The sequence below is a fragment of the Rhinolophus hipposideros genome (assembly GCF_964194185.1).
Source record: "Rhinolophus hipposideros genome assembly, chromosome: 2".
In the NCBI taxonomy this organism is placed as follows: Eukaryota; Metazoa; Chordata; class Mammalia; order Chiroptera; family Rhinolophidae; genus Rhinolophus; species Rhinolophus hipposideros.
Window position 1 is genome coordinate 97,252,000 of NC_138048.1, and position 22,613 is coordinate 97,274,612.

The 22,613-nt window shown below is 36.2% G+C and overlaps 1 protein-coding gene across 2 annotated transcripts in view; it reads right to left on the bottom strand.

The window, feature by feature from the left end:
• Positions 1–3,619: 3,619 nt before the first annotated feature.
• LTN1 (listerin E3 ubiquitin protein ligase 1) overlaps positions 3,620–22,613 on the bottom strand; it is a 55,869-nt gene continuing 36,875 nt past the window's right edge. The window contains exons 20-31 of one of the 2 annotated variants that reach the window (XM_081075720.1): positions 21,995–22,130; positions 21,649–21,793; positions 20,533–20,749; positions 19,815–20,052; positions 19,446–19,520; positions 17,338–17,524; positions 13,653–13,824; positions 12,552–12,772; positions 10,283–10,477; positions 9,289–9,456; positions 8,597–8,693; positions 3,620–4,536 (exon numbers count right to left, since the gene is read on the bottom strand). In XM_081075720.1, the coding sequence (XP_080931846.1) occupies positions 8,631–8,693; positions 9,289–9,456; positions 10,283–10,477; positions 12,552–12,772; positions 13,653–13,824; positions 17,338–17,524; positions 19,446–19,520; positions 19,815–20,052; positions 20,533–20,749; positions 21,649–21,793; positions 21,995–22,130 (1,817 nt within the window). In that variant the 3' untranslated portion in view covers positions 3,620–4,536; positions 8,597–8,630. Of the gene's footprint in view, positions 4,537–6,331; positions 8,694–9,288; positions 9,457–10,282; positions 10,478–12,551; positions 12,773–13,652; positions 13,825–17,337; positions 17,525–19,445; positions 19,521–19,814; positions 20,053–20,532; positions 20,750–21,648; positions 21,794–21,994; positions 22,131–22,613 lie in introns of those variants that run through there. The other variant, XM_081075719.1, reaches the window with a different exon arrangement.

Here is a 22,613-nt window from a genome sequence, read left to right on the forward strand (position 1 = left end):
TAATAAATACATGGAAATCCCAACCATATTGTTAATTAGGAAAATGCAAATCAAGACTAAATGAGATAGCATTTTAGACCCACTAAATTGGCAAAAATGAAGTCTGACAATCCCAAGCACTAGTGAAGATATGCTGCTGAGCATCTCACTACAGTTCACAGCAGTCAGAGAGCTGAGGGGGGGGCGCCAGCCTCTACTCACAGGAGGTATGACCGGTGCTGATGGACCAAGTCAGTCCTTGAGCACCCACTGGACCTATTTACTTAAGGTGCAAGTGATCAGATGTACGCTCATAAAAGGTGCAAGATGCAGCGGATTGGGTGTCACATGGCACTGGTGCAGAGTGGGGGGCTAAACCTGCCACAGCTAGGAGTGCTAACAACTCAAAAGTGATGTACTTTTGAGAGAGGGTCATGAGAGGAATTAGAGCTGTCTTACTGTCCTGAAACACTCACTGGAGGAATCCAGATGCCATGTCTAAGGACACTTAAGCAGGTCCATGGGCCCATCCACGTGGTGAGGGACAGCATTCTCCTACCCAAAGCCATGCACGAGAACCATCTGGAAGAGGATTCTCTAGCTCCCATCAAGCCTACAATGAGTGCAGGCACAGCCAGCATCTTGACCTCACCTTCACGACAGACCCCAGTACAGAACCACCAGATAAGCCCTCCTCAAATTCCCAGCCCACAGAAACAGTTAGACAATATATGTTTGTTGTTTTAAACTGCTAAGCTTTGGGGTGATAATAAAACCATAAACCTTAACAGCTTTCTAGTAAGTGTTAAGTTTAAACTTAATTTGTACCATGTACAATATTGTCAGATGTATCTTCAACAGACTGAATTTCCAAAAGGTTTATTTAGTTCCTTAAATATTAAAAATTTTGTATCAATTGTGGCATTGACTTCACTGATTTCTTTTGAAGTACCTGATAACACTGATATAAAACTGGCATCATTTAACTGTAACATTCTGCTATTGAAATGCATCAGTAATTATTTCTTTGCTTTTTATGTGTGAAATAAAATATTCGAGCAGGAAATGAATGAAACTATTTCACAGTAATCACTGATTTAAAGTCAAAGCTTCAGTGACACATAAATGCACTCTTTGCAGTGGCATGTGGTAAAACCACTGTCTTTGAGCACAGATATCTAAAATAATTACGAATTCTGGAAGCAGACGGGGCTACTTGTTTAGCAGAGCCGGCTACCAGGTGTGACAATTAAGTTCACGAACTTGTTGCAACAATGTTGCTTGCTAACCTTTTTCGATATCAGAGGGATTATTCATTATGAATTCCTACCAACTGGACAAACAGTTAACCAAGTTTATTATTTGAAGTGATGAAAAGGCTGCATAAAAGTTAGACAACCTGAACTTTTTGCCAGCAATTCATGCCTCTTGCATCAAGACAATGCACCAGCTCACACGGCACTGTCTGTGAGGGAGTTTTTAGCCAGTTAACAAATAACTGTATTGAAACACCTCCCCATTCACCTGATCTGGCCCCCAATGACTTCTTTCTTTACCTGAAGATAAAGGCAATATCGAAAGGAAGACATTTTGATGACATTCAGGACATCAAGGGTAATACGACGACAGCTCTGATGGCCATTCCAGAAAGAGTTCCAAAATTGCTTTGAAGGGTGGACTAGGCCCTGGCGTCAGAGCATAGCTTCCCAAGGGGAGTACTAGGAAGGTGCCCGTAGAGATATTCAGCGATGAGGTATGTAGTACTTTTTCAGGACAAGTTTGCAAACTTAATTGTCGCGCCTCGTATGTGCTGATCCCTCCCTTGTTCCTATGGTGTAGAGTAAATGTTACTTTCTTTCATTAAATTTTTCCGACTGAGTTTAAGCAGAATACAACCAAAATGTAGAGGACTTCTTGGAAAAGGTTTGATGCTGTTGCAGCACACTGTTAAATTACACAATAAGCTCCAAAGGTTCAGTGTAGCTGAACTCCATTTATGATAGGCAGCAAGAGTAGAAGAATGCATTGCTTTGCTGAAGTGTAATTTTATTTTAATATCAGCTTAAGTATATCAGTTAGTATAAAGTGGGTGTGTGTAAATGGACTATTTGGTAGAATATCACAGTTACAGTTTCAAATCCATGTGGCTTCATACTCTTCTTATATTAGAAAGAACATTGTTTTTAGCACAACACTGCGCTCCACTAAAACCTGTAGGTGCATTATCTCCATTGTGGGGATTTGAAGTGTGTCTACAAACTCACTGATGCTCCTCCTTTCAAAGGTAGAGCCTCCTTCTCTACCTGACTATGAGCTGGACTAAGGGTTTCATGTCTGAGGATTAGGGTATGCAAGGGGAAAAGCAACCACAGTGAAGCAGAAATCATACCCACAGTGCCATACAGGTAGAAAAGTATGTCCGAAAGTGAAAATAAAAATGATAGCCAAAATGCTTCATATATTTTGTGAAACAAACGATTAAAAAAAAAACCAAAACACCTCACTTTTAGATAACTGGGTCAAACTGGGTCAATCACATTAAAAATTAGGAAATGAAAAAGCACCACATATCAACACTTGTGGAATATGGTTCAAGAAGTATAGAGAAATACATTCCTCAAAGGCATCTATCTATTAGATGCCTAGAAAACAAAAAAGGAAAATTAATTAGTAAACATTCAACTCAAGAAGTTGTAATAAGAATAAACTATCAGAAAGTATAAAGAAATAATACAAGAAATTAATGAAACATAAAGCTGAAGAATCTTAAGTGGTTAATGAAATAAAAACCTGTTATCTGAAAAGATTAATTAGATAGACCTCTAGCAAGGTTGATAAAAAAAGAGAAACATCGCACAAACAATATTAAAGACGAAAAGATCATATACACAAATGGAGTATAAATATTAAAAACCGTAAGAAAATACCATGAATAACTTTATACCAATAAATTTGAAAAAAATGAAATGGATAATTGCCTAAGAAAATGAAACTTGCCCACTCATGAAAAAAGTAGAGCTTAAAGAGTCTATGACCATTAAAGAAACTGAAGGGCCGGCCCGGTGGCTCAGGTGGCTGGAGCTCAGTTCTCCTAACTCCGAAGGCTGCCGGTTCGATTCCCACATGGACCAGTGGGCTCTCAACCACAAGGTTTCCGGTTCGATGCCTAGATTCTCCCAAGGGATGGTGGACAGCGCCACCTGCAACTAAGATTGAACACAGCACCTTGAGCTGAGCTGCCACTGAGCTCCCAAGATGGCTCAGTTGATTGGAGCGTGTCTCCTCAACCACAAGGTTGCCAGTTCGACTCCCACAAGGGATGGTGGGCTGCACCCCCTGCAACTAGCAGCGGCGACTGGACCTGGAGTTGGGCTGCGCCCTCCACAACTAGGACTGAAGGGACAACAACTTGAGGCTGGGCGGCACACTCCATGGCTAAGATTGAAAGGACAGCAACTTGACTTGGAAAAAAGTCCTGGAGGTGCATACTGTTCCCCAATAAAGGTCCTGTTCCCTTACCCAATAAAAAAATTTTTTTAAAAATGTTAAAAAAAAAAAAAAAGAAAGAAACTGAATTAGCTGGCATCTGCCAATTCCATCCTCACCCCACAAAATAAAAGCACCAGGTCCAGGTGATTTTACAGTTGAGTTTTACCAAACATTCAAGAACCCTAACTCATTTTATGATACTAGCATATCATTGATACCAAAACCAAACAGAAACGATACAAAAAAATTATAGGTTAATCTCATTTATGAATATACCATACAATCTTATCATAGGTTGATTTCATTTGTGAACAAAGATGAAAAACTTGAAAAAATATTTTGAAATCCCTAAATACATTATTAGTTATAATAGTATTGATCATGACAGAGTAGGGTTTATCACAAGAACGCAAGAATGATTAAACAGTAGAAAAATCTATGTAATCCACCATGAGGATAAAGAGAGGGGAAAATACTTGTTATTTAAATAGATGGAGAGAAGCATTTGACTTTAAAATATAAGCAAATAATAGACAGCAACTTCTTAATACAGAGTATATACCCCAATTCTATAAATATATATCACATTTAGCACTTAAAATATTCCATTTCAAAGTCAATCGGAAAACAAGCAAGACTGATTATTGGGAAGTCTGGTCAGCATGGTAAGCTGAGAAAACAAAACGTGAAATTCCATGGGCACTGTCCTCAGAATTATTGTCCAGCACGCTATGACCAAGCTCGCATCGGAGGGTATTAAATTAAGAAAATGCTTCCCAAAAAAATGTAACTATTTTAATTGTGACAATTAACTACAAAACCATTTCTAGTATTTCCAGTAAGATGTCAAAGTATATATTCATTTGTTGATAGAAAATGTAACCTTCCCACTTTGTAAAAGCTGTCAGTTCTATTATGAGAGAAAAATCAGACTTTGACTACATAGAGTTTTGTTTGATTTCTCTTTTCCGGAAATGGCTAGAATCCGAATCACCGCCTTTGGAAGATCTGACCTAAGCAGTGAAGCCGTTTCTTCAACATCTGTAGCACCATGACTTGGCCGGCTCACTGGAAGAAAGAGTGTGACATACTATTCACAACAGACCCTCTAGCACCAAATCTAAAGTTAAGAAATACTTTTAAATCTCTATAAAACTATCAGTAAAGATCTGTCTGTGTGGGTCTATTTAACTCTGGTCTGGAAACCTGCCAGCCACCTTTTCGCTTACCATCTGCCAGAACAGTGTCTTCAAACTTTATTGTTTGCATACCTCCTAAACAAATTTTGGGAAAGTACTCATATGTAACACTTCACACGTTTTTAAATTGATAACTAACATTTATCATGATAAATTTAAGTAAACGTAAAAAAGACAATTTCCACTGGCATACTATGAATACTTACATTAAAAAAAAAAAGAAAACAACAGAAACTGTTCTTTTAAGGTACCCAACAGAATCTAAATAGTATAGCAATTTGATTTCCACAATCATCAGTATAATAAACTGAGGATAACTGGGTTGTAACAACCTAAGGATAAGATCTGGCAAAGCCAGAAGAGGCCCTGGTCACACAATAAAACCTAAGATGGACACTGGCCAAATTCTTCCATAAGACAACTCATTCCAGTAAGGATAAATTGGCCGTGCCAATGAACAAGCAGGGGAAAGGGAGTTGCTAGGTAGCAGAGGATGTGCTATCCAAGGAAAGTCTTGAGAAGAACAAGAGAGGAGGACTAGTCATCTACTCTTCAATATTAATTATAAAGCTATTTTTTAAAGAAAAACAAAAAAAACTGTGTAGAATTAACACAGATAAACAGATCAATGGAATAGAAGGAAAGCCCCCAAACCAATCACACATACGGGAGGCACTACAAAGTTAACGGGGAATGGGCGTACTATTTAATCAACGATGCTATGAGCACTGGCTATCAATGTGGGTTAAGATCTTTACCTTACAACAGTCACAAAATTTAATTCAGATGAATTAGGCATATTTTGAAATTTATAACTTCAGACAAAATTGAGTATACCATTTTTTAAACGTCAGGGAAGGAAAAAAATTTGAAGGAAAATGATGAATTTGACTGAATTTAATTAACTGGAAAATTCTGTATAATTAAAGACAGCGACAGACCACATTAAAGTCAAGCCACACACCAGAAGCCCTGTAACAGATGAAGCATTATGATCAGTAAGAATTTAAGTAATCCAAGAGAAAAACAGGCATATAGGAAATAAATTCACAAAATAATGACCAAAAAATATATGAAATGAAGTGAAGATTCTTGGTAGCCAGGTAAATATAAATTAAAACAAAGACCTACTATCTCACAGTTCTGACTGGAAAACTTAAAAAGTCTGATATGACTAAGTGTTGGTGATGAGACAGGAAACCCAGATTCTCTTACTCTGCTGCCACAGGGAGTGCACACCACTTTGGAGAGCAATTTGACACCATCTAAAGTCACGGAGTATAGCTATCAACTACCTGAAATTCCATCTTAGGGCGTATGTCCAGAATATCTAGCACATTTGCATGAGAAAGCATTATCAAGAACGTTCATTTGAGCACTGTTCAAAATGGCAAAAAATAACAATTGAAATGACCATTAGTGGGGGAATTGTAAGTAAATTGATATAAAGTGATATTACACAGCAATTATGTTGAGAGAAAAAGCAAGTTACAAGATTACATACAATAGGATATCAGAAATATAAATAAATAAAAAAACTGCTATATATTTTTCATGGATACAAACATGGGGTAAAGTATAAAATCTGAAATAGAAAGAAGTCACACCAACTTCAGAATAGATTAGCTCTAGGAAGGGAAAGAGGAAATGGCGTCAGGGAGGAGTACAAAAGAGTAACATTTTATTTTATTTTTTAAATCAGAAGCAAATATGGCAAAATAGATTGTGAAGAGTACAAGGGCATTTATATTATTCTGTACATTTGAAATATTTTGTAATTAAAACAAATTTAATGGGCACATATGGTATAACAATTAAATAATAACAACATTCACAACACAAAAACTTACCTAGTAATAACATTAATTATTTAAGCCACAGAAACTTATGTACATACATTAGAGCATGTGATAAATTAGAGCTAAAAATAAATTCTAAAATTTGCAATGTACATTAGGGTTTTAAGTTAATAATTTTGCTAATAGGCTTTGAATCTCATGCACTTTTAAAATGTCCTGATGCTAAAATTTTAAGGAATGCTCTCTAGAACTGTCAAAGCTATATCAATAAAACTTCAATTAACGTGGCATTCTGAATTTTAGTCTTATTTTCGAAAGCTTTTTCTTTAGCATGTAAACAGTACATTTATATTTACAAGTCTCAAAGAAATGTGTTAAGAGTCCTAAGTATGAAGAGCTGGTATCCTACTTAATTATAGTATTATAGTGTTTCACCAAGAACCTGATGCCTAAATACTACTGTGGAAAAACAATGCTCCATTATTCCCTTTTCTTTTCTACTTGGGATTTGGGTCAGAAGCCAAGAAGTACCAATACTGGAAAAGTTATAAACAAACTCTTATTATAAAACAGTTTTTAAAGAAAAAGTATGTAACTTTCACAGAGGAGTAACACAATCCTTTGGGATTATAATGTCAGAGAGAGACATAGAAAGAGAGACTATTTTAAGAAAGGAGTTAAGAAGAGGTAGAATTTTGCTATCTGCACTTCACTTACTGACTCTGAGTTTCAAGGCTGTAAGGTAATACTACGGAAATAAATTCAGGAGACAGACAGAACTGGGTATGACACTGCGTCTACAAATATAACTCAAGAGATTTGTAACTTACACGTAATACTTCACTCTCGACTATAATACTCTGGCCACATTCATATTATTTCAATAATAACCATTTTACCCATTTGATGGTAAGCAGTCATTTTATTCAACATGAGTTGCTTTTTGCCAATTAAACATTTGCAACAGAGATGATCAGCTAATCTTTCAAGTAACCTTGCTGTTAGATATGCTAATATTTTGCATGTAATATAAGACAATAAAATTACTCTAAGTTCCAAATTTTCACATTTATGTTTTGGGCACAATTTTTAAGGGTAATAATGCTGTGGCAAAAGGCAGGTTTCACCTACTCCACTTCAGCCTGTTAGTCTACCTTTTACTTAGTACTAAAATTCTTTACTTAGCTGGAAAAATTAGCTCCCCCAAATCTCTAATTCACTGTAACTTTGGACAGTAAGAATAGCAAATTTCGCTTACAAAATTGAAAGCCATCTACAGCATTTACATTTTTTCCCCCCACCAATCTTAAGTTTCAGGAATACCCATTTTATTTCTTCCCTCTCCATAGAGGGGTAAGTACCACTCTGCTTCATGAATGAAATAATCTAATTTCTGTTTCTTTCAAATTCTCATCCTCTGGAGACTCAAACTGACTAATAAATTCACTGACAAGTCTGCAATTCAGTTTCACTAACACGTGGAAATCCTCCTTCCACAACAAAAGGTCCGTGTCATGAATTTAATTCTCTGAATTTCATAACCCTTGATAAATGGAGGCACCTTAAAGTTCAGTTTACACTCTCTTATATAGGATTTCACAGCATACTTCAAATAGCTTAAAGTAAGCTATCTTAATAGCTTTAGTGTCATTTTTATCGTTAAAATAATATATAAATACGAGAATACTAATTTCGTTGTCATAACTAATAAGTAAGTCTTAAAATACCTGGAGGTATAAATCAACCCTCTCAATTCATTTGCCTCACTTGGACTGTTCTAGAACACAGATCAATAAACTGAATGCGTTTATCAATATAATACAGTTGTACAACACTTTCACAAATTCCAAATCTGTACCTTAGGGTTATTCCATATTTATTTTTAACTATACAAAGAGATTGAACTATTAATATAAATATTTTCTCTCAAATATGTTAATAGTCATACGTAAAAGAAAAGGCTTCCAAACATTTACAAAGCAATCTAAAGATACATAAACCTGATTTTAGGATCATTACATTAACCAAAATAATTTTCCAGAGAAGGTCCTATTTAAACGTAAAGCTCACTGGCCTCCTCATATCAACACTTAAAGATGGATTCAAATCCATTGCCTTTGCGTGACTTACTTCAGGGATTACTTCCAATGGGACAAAAAAAATCTCAGAAAAAGGTCTCACGACAGAGTGGACAAGTGGATTTGTTGCTGGATGTAAACCATTTGTACTGAAAAAGAAAAGATTTTAAATGTTAAAAGAACTTTTTAAAGATGTCATTTTACATATACATCTAAAGTAACCTTAAAACGATAAAGTAAAAAGGGAGAATACTGAAATTTGTGCTTCCTCCATTCATCTCCAAAATCAACACAACTCGGTATTACTTCCAAAGGCTACAGTCTGATCCTTTCCACCTTGGCTCAGGCACACAACCACTAAGATATATAAGAAAGATCTCCTGCAAAGCAACTACACAGAGGGTGACTTTCTTTTCAGTACGATGTTTAAAAAGAGCTAAGAGCTCTGACGCCAGATGGCCCCCAGTTCCAAATTTCTCTGTCTCCTTTATGTTCTAAATCTTATAAGACCATCTATTTTCTGAAGGCTGAGACATATATTAGCAACGTCCAATTGTTAAAGTACTTTGATGCTACAATTTTCAGTAAATTACTAATTATCATTTACAGATTGTGAAAAATCATTTTTAATATGTTTCCCACTAACTAAAATTAAGAGTTTAACATTGTTTTCTTTTCCAAAGTTAGGTATCATTCAGATAATATGCATAAAACATAAGAAAGTTAATTTCTCTTTAGACTTACCAAGCAGGCTGAATGGAACTTTTTCTTGCATGTTCTACAAGCTTTTTTGGGAAGAGAATAGTTGAAACCATGAATGACCGAGAAACAGATCATGCAATCTTCAACACCCTCAAAACGTTTGTCTACATTATTTTTCCACAAGGCTAAGCCTTCCATAATGCTGCCATTCTGTTAAAAAGGAAAGAAAACATACATATTGAAGGCCACCAATTAGCTACTTTTACTCAACTTCACAAATTTTAAAGTTGAGTTATACTTTGGAGAGAAGACAATCTGCTTCGCTGTGTTCACATCTTCTAAGTTTTCTGAATGTTGGTTTTTTAAATGACCACTCAAGTTTTAGGAACCAGATACGGTTTTTCTCCAGTAAAAACAGACTTGAAAAAAAGACTTTTACATCAATGATTCAGATTTATAGTCTCAGCCTGTTGCTTGAAGAAACTCTTTCAATAATTAAATCATTTAGGTTAGTTCTCCCAATTTTCAACTAAAAATGATTAAATTAGTCATTGCACCTTCTCAACTGTTAAATTTGTTCCAGCTTTACAAACTGGTGAATACATTTGTTTTAAAATAATTTTCCCACGCTGTGCAATGTTCACAATGTGCAAACAAAACTAAAGACTTGTAAGCTGTTTAAAAGTCAGTCTTTGAAAGTACTGGGATTTCTGTAACCACAGAAGGAGAGTTGAAATGTAAAAGTAGCTCAGAAGACAGTCACCTGTCCAGTATCTTACAAAAAGATTCCCTCTCAACTATGTCAATGAAGTCAATTCCTCTCAAACATCAGAAAAAAAAAAAAATGTGTAGAGTCTTAAAAATTAAAACAGCTTGGCAGGTTCAAGACATTTAGGCATACATCTGTGTTCATCCAAGCAAATATAACCTCTATTTCGACCATAAGCAGAAGAGACGTCTTTTACACTTTACTGCCCTCCAAAGAGCAGGTCGGGAGGACCCTCGGTGTGGAAGCCCTGTGTATGCAGACCCTTACCTGGTGGGTGAGGTAAGTGCTCAGCTGCAGCATCCAGTTCCTCCACTGCTGAACAGCCACCCCGACTCTTTTCCCACTTTCCACTGTTATGGAACCCAATGGGTAGTTTGAAGGCAGTTGTATTATAAGTTCAATAACGATGTCCTCAATACTATAGGTAGCCATTACTTCTCGAGTAGTAGCTCGAGCTTTGACCTGCAACACATGAAAATGTAATTTTTTTTTTTTTGCTAAAGTTTTCCTTTCTTTCCTTCAAAGAACATCTCAATCGGGTGACTACAGCAGCCAAAGTTTTCATTCAAAGAAAATGCAGGTAAACACATTCATTTATTTGATATATTTAATAAATATCTGACGTACAGTTATCTCTCTGTATCTAAGGGGGACTGGTTCCAGGACCCCCTCGGGTATCAAAATCTGTGGATGCTCAAGTCTGCCTACCTGTGGGTTCTACATCCCTGCATCCAACCATGACACTCAATCTGAGGTTGGTTGTATCCATGGGTATAGAACCCACAGATAGGGAGGGCAGGCTATATATTATAGTGATTTTATGACATAAAAGTTTGTCTTAAAAGATACACACTGTTCATACAAAATATGTTTTATTATATGAGGCTTACTACATAAGTTATAGTTTTTAATAGACAAATGACAGAATGGGTTATGAATTATTCCTTGTTATCCATGCCCAGAGTATCAAAATCACTTCTATATGGATGTCTCCCAAGTCTTTCTCTACCACAGAATTCTCCTGAAAGTTAGAGCCAACCATCAATAGCCAGAATAGTTAAACCTGGTTGTGGTTTTCATACTTGTGTTGCAAACTCAATATAAAACACAAACTACCATCCTTTACAAATTTATTCTTCTGACTTTCCTATTTCCAGGCTAAAAACCAGAGCGTCATCTTCAATTTCTCCTTCTGCCTTATCCCAGATATTCACCAGCTGCAAGTTTGGATAAACCTCCACAAAATTTCTCACACACACCCCCTTTTACATCTCCCCTAAACTGGCCCTATTCGGGCCCTCCCCAGTGCTCATAATTCTATTCCAAAGTCTCGCCTAACTATTCCTCTGAACCCAAGCTCCATGCTACTAATTGCAGCCAGAGCAATTTTACAGATTATAATTCCTATCGTGCCACTACCTCAAAGGAAAATTTTCAGTGGATAAATAGGACCGAATATTTCAGACTGTTATTTGAGACCTTTTCCAGTATGGACTTAATTCATCATAGAAGGTGCTTGTTCTCTGACTATTCACCTTCAGGAATCCTATTCTATACAAATACTGGGTTGGTCATCATTTCTTGGGCAATCACAGAAATTCTTATTCCATGCCTTTTGCTTTTACCATATTGTTTTCTCTGTAGCAAATACCTTTCCCCACAACAAAATCCTGCCCACCTCAAAGTAATCTTCCTCCCTGAAGTCTCACCTAATCCCCTCAGCCAGATGAACCCTTCCCACTCTGATGACAGAGCACTCTGCCTCTTCAGATGCCAGTTTCGAACGCAAAAAACATTGCCGGGGAGGCCGGATGGCTCAGTTGGTTAGAGTGTGAGCTCTTCACAGGGTTGCCGGTTCAATTCCCACATGGGCCAGTGAGCTGCACCCTCCACAACTAGACAAAAGACAACGAGCTGCCGCTGAGCTTCTGGCGGGGCAGCCAGATGGTTCAGCTCATTAGAGCGTGAGCTCTCAACAACAAGGATGCCAGTTCAATTCCCACATGAGATGGTGGGCTGTGCCTCCTGCAACTAAAAACTGAAAACGGCGACTGGACTTGGAGCTGAGCTGTGCCCTCCAAAACTAGAATGAAGGACAGCTGATGGGCCCTTGAGAAACACACTGTTCCCGAATATTCCCCAATAAAATAAAATTAAAAAGTGCCATTAAAAAACAAAACAAAAAACAAATATTGCCAGTATCGTTCTCTTCCCTTTATTAGATTGTATGTTATATAGTACAGGAATCTGCCCTATACATTTCCTAGGTGATTGGCACAGAGACTGGCATCAGCAGGTATTCCAATATATACTTTAAATGAATTAATGAATGTTGAAAAACTATTGGGGGGGGGGTAAATGAAATTATACCACTGTTTCAATCTACATATTGAGATTTGATACACAAGAATCAAAAAATACAGTAAGTAATTTCTGTAAATTCTGACCCAAGGGCCACAAGTGGGATGACATGCAAATGTCAGACATAACCAATATTTAAACCACTTTTCTAGAAAAAATTCAAGGTTATACTAACCGTCATGCCATTAAATAGTTGTGTACTTGTTTGCACAGAAGATATTTCTTGAAAAGAAAGAACATTGCTGACATACTTGCTTGTAAATCTATCTACAATATTGAAAACACGTTTCTCACTACTGTTCCACCACAGCCTAACCATGGCAGGCAAGTCTTTTAATGTCATATGATAGACGGAACAAGCCAAGTGGGGGACATGGTATGGAAGAGTTGTTGTTTCTGAGGAAAAAGCAAATTCTTAGTTAGTAACATGTATTTCGTACATAGAATAACAGACTAATATTAGTATTTTCCTTAGAAAATGAATTTTAATTCCTCAACATTAGTGCTAGAGCTCACAAAACAAGCATACCAAAGAAGCCAGAATTCTAGAGTTGGCTTTCTCCCACATATTCAAAAGGAACCATTAAAATGGCAAAAAGAAGTAAAAAGATCTCAGTTGACTCTGAAAATACTGCCTAGAAATAGCATTCTACCTATATTTCACATTAAAGATCACAAATAAAATGGCACACACATATTTTTAAAAGGAGGGAAAATTAAAGGTTCTCTTTCACATAAATAATTACAAAGGGTTTGGCTTCCTTTACTTTCCTCAGCGTTCACTGACGTATTATGCAGAAGTCATACCCACCTCAGTACTCACAAGACAGTCCTATGCTCGGAGCTCTAAGACACTTAAAGAGTTATTCTCAGGAAATCACTTTCAGTACTGTACTACAGCCAGACGTCTATCCCCTCAGCTAAAATCTGAGCTCCCACAGTGAAGGAAAGAAATTGTACTATTTTTGTTTCCCCAACTAAGCTACTTAATTTCATAGCCCTACAAAACATTATCACATAACAAATATTTGTTTACAAAGTAAAAGAAACAGTCTCAGCAAACTAGGCTTCAAAAATATATTAAATTCTTAACATCCTTCTCCACAAGATCTCATTCTATATCGTAGTTAGAGAAATGTGGAAAATCCTGCACTTCAGCATTCTCAAAGCTGGGGCCCCCCTATAGGGCTGTTCTCCACACCCTCGGGGTAAAGCATAACACAACCTAGTCTGAACCTCGTCTCCAAGAGGGAACATAAACGCACATCTCACTGACCTCTAATACTCAACTGCAGCTCTTCCGTAAAGAAGGTTTTAGGTTCCTTATTTGAGAGTTCAATAGTTGTCTCTGCATAGGTTGGATTTTCTGGCATAAGCCTGAACAGGTGATATAGCAATTTATTCAAACTCTTTGTTTTCCGAAGGTACATCGAATACAGAGCCCGAAGCTGGTGGAAAGCAAAAAAAAAAATTGTTAGTAGACCCAATTAAACCTAGAGAATCAATAGACTGCACAAGAACATAAAAAAGTTGCATAAATTTGAACACTTAGAATTGCATGAGAGTCCTACAAAATAGATGCCACATTTTCACTTTCCAAATGTGCCATTTGATGGCACTGCTCCCTTTCTTCATAAACTAGCAGATGTTTTCACTACCCCCTCATTATTTGACCTGCGCTTCTAACATCTTTCGGAAACTGTTTAAGTTCACCTCCACTTGGAGTCTCTGAACCATGGAAATCTATTCACCATTCCCCACGGTCGATGCACACACTCGCCTCCCAAGTCTTCCACACGTTCCTTCCACAGCCTAGTCCTTAATCTTTCAAAATCCTGCTTAAAATGAATTCGATTTTCAAGGCTGACACCACCTATATAAAACACTCCAGCGTCCCGTTAGGACAGAGAGCACAAACCAGTACTCCAAAATGTCTTGGGGTCTTCTCACAGTTGTTTTATAAATCAGCATATTTCACATAAAAATTTGGATTTCTGTTTCTTTTTTTGAAAAAGTAGGAAACTCTGGCACCACTGGGTGCACTACAGGCATCTGTGTGGGACCTGCACTTTAGAATTCCTTGACCCTCAATGACACAGTAGTTTCCATTTATTCAAACTTACTTTGCAGCTCTTTGGTAGTTGTACCTGCTTTAAAATGATTTATTCCACTATACCATACATCTCCTCATAGTCCAAAGACACCGTTTTGCAAATATTATGAATACTCAATACAAGGATCAAGCCATAGGATTTGGAATTGATTCTTAAATACGTTGATCAAAGTACGTTTACAATGGAGACATCAGGAGAACACTACCTTTACTGAGTAACCAGACTTAACATCACCAATAAAAGGACACAGGGACATTGTGGCCTTGTGTGGTAATACAGTGAGGACACATCACCAAGGTGCAGTAAGTACTCTCGCTGAAAAATTAACCAGAATCTAATCATGAGGAAGCAATAAGACACATCCAAATTGTAAGACTGTCTACAAAAGTAATAAATGACCTGGTGAGTGACAAGAAAGAAAAGAAGGGTAGGGAAATTATAGGTACCAACATATAACAGGCAAATGCAAATATGATCCTTGATTAAATCCTCAACAGAAAGGAAATAAAACTAGAAAGGACATTACTGGGACAACTGGGGAAATATGAATACAAATTAGATAATATTTTTGCATCAACATTAAATTTGAGTCTAATAATTACATTACACTAATGTATAAACATGTCTTTGTTCTTAGGAGATACATTTTGAAAAATTTTTGGAAAAGCATCATGATGTCTGCAACTTACTTTCAAATAGATCAGCAGGAAAAAAAGTAAATATAGAGAAATCATGTACAAATGTAGCAACATGTTAAAAATTTGTGATTCTAGGAAAAGGATATATGACTTCTCATTGAATTAGTCTTCTAACTTCTCTGTAAAATTTGAATTTTTTTTTAAAAAGCAGGAAGAAAAGTAGAATTTAAAAAAGTAATCACACATATAAATAGACTTTTAAAAACACATACATATTACCCAGTAATCCCACTCTTAGGTATCCAATACAAGAGAAATGAAAATGTACGTCCACATAAAAATTTGTACATGAATGTTCAAAGCAGCTTTATTTACAATAACCTAAAAAGAGGAAATAACCTAAATATCCATCGACAGATGAATGGATAAACACAATGTGGTATATTCATAAAATGGAATATTATTCAGCCATAGAAAGGAATACAGCACTGATACATGGTATGGCATGGATGAAACTTGAAAACATCATACTAAGTGAAATAAGCCAGACACAAAGGACCATATATGTAATGTCTGTAATAGGCAAATCTACAGAGACAGAACATAGATTAGTGATTGTCAGGGGCTGTACGGTTTGAGAGGAAATGGGAAGCGATTACAAATTGAGAAGGGTTTCTTTCTGACGTGCTGGAAATGTTCTAAAATTAGATAGTGGCCAACAGTTTAATACACACACACACACACACACACACACACACACACACACACGGTTTAGTTTTAGTCCAATCTGATTCACTAGTTTTGTTGTTGTTGTTTTTGAGAAGAATGTTAAAAACAACCCAGATTTTGGACTGATTAAGGTTTTTTTCAAAAATTCTGTTTCAGGATTCATTTAATCAGTGTTATTTAGTGGATTATTCTGGTTTATCTGTTCAGTTCAAATTCCTGGCTCAACAAATGCTACTGCATAGCTTTTGCACTCTGTCCCCCACTCTGGCTTAATGAAAAAGATGACGCATAGCCATTTTCTAAATTTCTAAATATAAGAGGACAAGAACAGAATTCTTACATATAGAGACCTTAATTTGCTACAATTTTTTTAGAGATCAACAACAGTTTAAGAATGAATGCAAAAGCCCAACAATGAGCTCTTGAAGTATATCATCAGCAAATGAAACCGGCTCAAGTCACACAGGTTGCAGGCCTGAAGAGAAATCAAATGATTTAAACATCTAGATGCTGCCTCTATGACTTGATTTTCCCCTGGTATATACAAATGCAAAGATGCATGTTGATATATTTGACCAAAATATAGGTAATGTGCAACAACGTAACTGTAATGTAAATGTTCTGAAAAATCACGTTGGAAATGAATGCCATGATATTAAGTCACCCTTTAAATATGAAGTAATAAACTGAATCTTTTTGTGTTGACCTGTCAAAGAAGCCATACTTTATTAAACTGATTCAAAGTCCGACAGAAATTTTTAAAGAGGGGATTTGCCTAAAAAAAACTAAAAAAACTGAAAAAGACAACACTGGAGTAGATTTTTCCAGCTTCCTTCCTGGACAATGAGGTCTTCCTAAACATGAGACAACAGAGACATCTAGTGGCTGCAGAATAATTTGGGCAAAATTATTACTACAAGGTATTTTCACCAGAGATAGTAATAGTTTGAATTACATAGGTAATGTTTCATAGATCTTTTTCTAAACACTAATTTTCAAATAAGGTAAATTTCCAAAAATAATTGAAATCTACAGAAGTCATCAGAAATTGACCAAAGAAAAAAATAGCAAGATAACAATTCTTTTGAAATTATTACTGTGGTACTACAAAATTAAATCATACACATCTTACGTACTGCAATAAAAGGATTTGGTGGCTACATTCAGTTAGAAAGAAATGGATTCAGGAACATTCCAGAGACTAATTACATTTGCAAAAACTGGTTTTGTGTCTGTGTGTCCGTGTGTCTGTGTGTGTCTGTGTGTGTATGTGTGTGTGTGTGTGTGTAAAAACTGTGGGAAAGTGAGGAAGCACAGAAATCAATTTAGCAGAATGGCTGACGTTAACCGGATAACATTATATTAAAACGTGAGTCATTCCCCCTTTTTTGTCAAAAGGAGGGGAAGAAAGGGGTTTAGGATACTAACAGAAAAACACATACAGGGCAGAACTGTCAAAAGTTGTCACATATTTATTTACCTGAGATGAAGAAGCTTTGAAGAAAGTAAGTATTAATTTCCAAGTGAGGAGGTATCCCAGGACATAACAGAAGTCTTCACTCAGTGGTTTAATAGTAACTATCTGTCCAACAGGAACACACCCCAACACATTTTCTAGTAAGTCCTCTTGAGTGCTAAGAAGAGACATCAACGCGGCTGGCGGTGACCTAAGAATCAATGATGAAACACCACAATTTTCTTCATAACTCATCCCCTTAACAAACTGACAGCATGTATAAACCTCAAGCATTTTAGAAGTATCTTTTTCTATTTTCCAAAAACCGTTTTAAAAGTCCCCCTTTATGTGTTCAACTTGGACTCCTAATTTCACATAATGGCAATGATAGAAAGATAAAAAAAATATAAATATATATGATCTGATATATGTGAAAATATGTATTATATATTTTTACATTTATAAATATGTAAATATATAACACATATAAATATAACATATTACAAATAATATATTTTTAAACATAAATTTTATGTAGACTCTAGAAGTTAGCACTTAAAGACCTTTTTATAAAACATGTATTTCAACTTTGTTTTATAGATGGAAAAAAAATCACACATCCAGAGAAGCTTAAAACGATTCAAGTCCCTCAGCTAATCAGGGGAATGATGAGGGATACCAGGCCCTTTATCATTCTGTAATGGGTACAGAGATCACAAGACTGTATGTCTTTTCAGGAAAGTAAATTTAACATTCACATTAAGTCATGACAACGTTAGTGAAATTTCTTCTTTACTGCACTTACTAACACAGGTGAACTTAAGAGATTCTCAAAAAGTGAAATACTTGATTAAATCCTGTCAAATTCTGTTCTCTATGATATTTTAGCTTGTTTTTTTTTTTTACTTTCACCTCTGTGATCTTTTTTCACTGTGATTTCCTTCTCCCAGCCTATAAACATAGGTCTACAAGCTTCTGCCCCTAGGTTTTTACCTTCAACACCACCATCTCATGTGCCAACCCTTCTCTATTCCATACCAGTAGTCACTAGATCTTATAAACACCGGCTCAGATATCTCTCCACTTTCCTCCACTGCCTCCAAGTTTATAAGTTCTGGAATGGTCTCTACTTCTGCTTGCTTCTCTGTACAACGTATGCTTGACACTATTGCCAGAATCAGGTAGTGATATCCCATCTTTTACCAAATAATGGCCCAAATCCTAAACCATGGCATTTGTAAGGCCTCCATTAACTTAAGTTAACCCTTCCAGCTTTATCTTCTACTATGCCCTCCCTGCTTACTCCACACATATTTGTTCATCTATTCTTTCCTTCAACTATTCATGAGTCTGTTTTAGGCCGGGGATTGATTCTGGGTGCTATGGACAGAGTCAGGAACCAGAAACAAACAAACAAAAATCCCTGCCTGCACAGAGCTTATGTTGTAGTGACAGAGACACAGACAATAAAAAGAAATATGTCAAGTGGTGACTGCTTCCCATTCCCCAAGCACATCCGGAAAGGCTGTGGCTCCATGCCTCTGTACATGGTGTTCCCATAACTTACATTGTCTTTCCCGCCGGCCAAAATGCTACCTAACCTGGAAGGTCTGCATAAATGTCTCTTCCAAAAGAGAAAGTCTTCCCTTCCTGGCATACAGCAGTGGTGCCCCCATAGTATGTCATCTATCCTTTTTCCTCGTACTTGTCTTCTATTATAGGATAATATTGTCTGTCAGATAGCAAGCTGCTTAAGAAAAAGAACGTTTATTAACACTGTATTCTTCCCTCAGCCTTTAATTAATACTTTTCACAAAATGGGTGCTCAATAGATATTTGAATTAATCTACGCTTTCCACAAAAACTACCATGTGGCCAAAGAAAGTTTTACTAAATAGTAGCAAACTAAAAATATGATTTAGGAACAATTAAAATGAGCAAGAAACAACCCTTTTTGGGTGAACTCTAGATTTCATTGATATCTTACAGATAACTTTAAAAGATCTTTTGAATGAATATACACTCTGTATTTACAGTTTTTGTGCTGCCTCAGTCTTCTAAAGTCATTATAAGTGAAATGGGTTATGAAAAGTGAATTAAACAAATTATTGAGAGAAAAAAAAGAAACTTACAGGGCTGGTTCTTCTTCTTCATCTCCGTATGACTTTAGATTATCCTGATCATATTGTGGTAATTCAGGCATCAACCTGGAAATTAGAACATTATTTTATATTAAATTGTGTTTTAGAGGAGAAAGACCAATACTTATTTTTTATTTTTTTTTCTGAAATAACTACCTATGGCCAAGACTATCTAAATGTAAATTGTATATGGAGAACCAAAAGACCAAAATCTTGGCATCCCTGTCATTAAAATATATGGTCAAGTTTACTTTTTTTTTTGCTTTTTCAACTCTGACCTCTTTTAATGACTAAGAGCTAAAACTAAATATATATTCTATTTTTTTTTAAGACCATCGTAACCCGATTCAGAATTCTTACTTGTATAGCATATGATAAACAGCAATTTGCACAGGCCGAGCTCTAAAGAGGAGTAACGGGGCCAAGGTATTCAGCAAAGTCTGGAGATGTTCCGGCAAGTTTGTTTTTTGGCCAGCAACCAATCTTGCAGGGAGTTTGTAACTCAAGAGCTGATCCTTTGGGATATATGTTAATGTTTCACACATGGGCTTCAGCATTGCATTTTGAAAGGATGTTTCAGATGTATCTTTGTTTTCTCCTGATGACAAAAAGGAGAAAAAAAGTGCACATCCCAAAACAAAATGAGTAAATACAGCTTGACTGATTAACAGATAATCAAATGTTATTTTTTAAAAAATTAAATAAAAACCTGACAAACATTACACTAGTCCTAAGTAGAAACATGAATTGAGTATGTATTTCAGATAATCTCAACTGTTCAATGACTTCTATTATCTCATCCTTAAAAAGGAAACGTTCAAGTTACAAATGACCTATTCACATTGTCTGAAACCCTGTTACTTCACTTTGCAATGATGGTCTTTTGATACCTTGCCATTTTTCAATTCTTGTCATGAACTGAGTATATATGATGCTGCTGAGATACTTTCTGGCTTTCTCTCTGGCTCTTTTCTTTTACTATTCTGTACCTTTTGACTTACACATCCAAAGATTTTGTTTGGAATTTTTCAACAAGTCATTTTTAATGAATCTCACTATTATTCCCTTTTTCACTTGCCTGCTGTAACAGTCACCAAAAGAGGTAAAAGCAAACTGTGGATGCCCTGGGAGAAAAATTCTTTCCATTCACTGATTAGATTTACAGGAAGAGCACCAATGGTATCCCGACTTGTGGAATCAAAGAAAGCACTGAGTTCGCAGGCCAAATCACAGCTGACACAGGCAAACAATTGTACAAGTGGAACAGAATACAAGGCATGATTCTCACTTGTTGTCTGAAGAAACAAAAATGAAATAGGTAAGCAGACTTCTACAAGAACATCACAAATCAAGGCAGTAAAGTCCCTTTCATTTCTCTAAATTTTAAAATAAAAAGCAGTTGAAATGTATTGTTTCAAGAGACATTTACATATTTCACATCAAAGTACCTTTTTTCAAAATTAAATTCTGGAATTACAATCAATGCATTTATTCTGAAATGTTCTGTTTTATTTCTAAAACTACAAAAGAAAAATATCAAATATCAATTACCAATTACCATTTACTAATACATGATAGACACACTTATCATCTTCTCAGGAGCCCTACTAATTGGTTAAGTTATTTTAAAATAAGGAAACTGAGGGTCAACTAAATTTAAAATCCCAAGCCACACAGCCACTAGCAGGCAAAGCAGACTCAGACCAATTCAACCCTGACTGACTTGCTGTGTTGGAGTCCACAACTATTATACATCTGGTCATAAAAAGAACACTAATTCCCTTTGAATCTGCTTACTCTCTAATGCATTACTCTAGCAATACTGACACAGCACAATTTAAGAGTAATTTAATTAGAACCGAAACGTCCAAAAACTTGTCATGAAAAGACAAAACCCAAAAGGGCTGTGTGGTGAATATATTAGAATGAGCTAATGGAGAGAACACTTTAATAGCAGTTAGATTTGGTCACTGAATGATACTGGCAAATGTGAAACCTCTATCATTTGACTAGTCTGTGAAACAGTAGGTAAGGAGTATATCTATAAAATGTGCACATGTTTGCAAAGGTGCTAATTACCATCTTTACTTAAATAATGAGATTAGTAAATAGTTCTGATACACAGATACGCGCGAAGACCCATCACGGCTCATTCATCATCATCACGGACCCATCACACATGAGGATCATTTACCTCCAGCCAAGCCAGCATGGAACACATGATGAAGTCCCACTCGCTCTCCGCCAGAGGAGATGAGCAGTATTTGAGAAACAGGGAAAGGAACCGGATTATTTCTATATTTACTCCCAGTATCTCTGGACTTACTTCTGATAGATTACTGTGATAGAGACAAAACGGAAGCAAAGCAAAACAAAAGCATTAAAGAATTACAGACATTTAGTTAGAAAATATTCTATTTTAAATCTTATATACTTATAAAAGATTGACCTAAACGTCTACCATGTTGTTCCTCTACAAAATACATAATCTGGGTCCACACTGTATATAGGGGGAAAACAGAGTATAAAGTATCACTTACCAACTGAAAAGAAAAACATCTTCATGATCTTTCTTCCAGCATATTAGAATTTTTAATATGCCATGTAACAGCTCTCCATCATCTATGCTTCTGGTTTGCAGACAAGAATTGAAAATGGCAAGATGGCCAAAACCTCCTAAAGTAAAATTCAAAATGAAAATTAAAAACTTTTAATTGATTTACTATAAAAAAAGTCTACTTTGAGACAGAGCAAAACTTTCTTGAGATGTGCCAGGGGTGGGGAGTGTTAGGGGCACTGACCACGCAGTCAAAAATCCGCATGTAACTTTCGACTCTCCCCAAACTTTAGCTGTCTCTGTTATCTGTGTGGAATTGGTTCCAGGACACTCCCACCCCATGGACACCCAAGTCCCTTATATAAAATGGCAATTCCCAACCGTGCGGGTCAAAGATACTGATGAGAAACCCAGGGATACGGAAGGGAAACCGTATATTTATTGAAAAAAATCTGTGTATAAGTAGACCTACGTAGCTCAAACCCGTGTTGTTCACGGGTTAACTGTATAATGCATTTAATCTTCCTTTAAAGGTAGGGGAAGATTTGTTTTTTAAATCTTCCCAGCAAAACAGAAAAGACTCAAGTGTAATCAGAAACAAC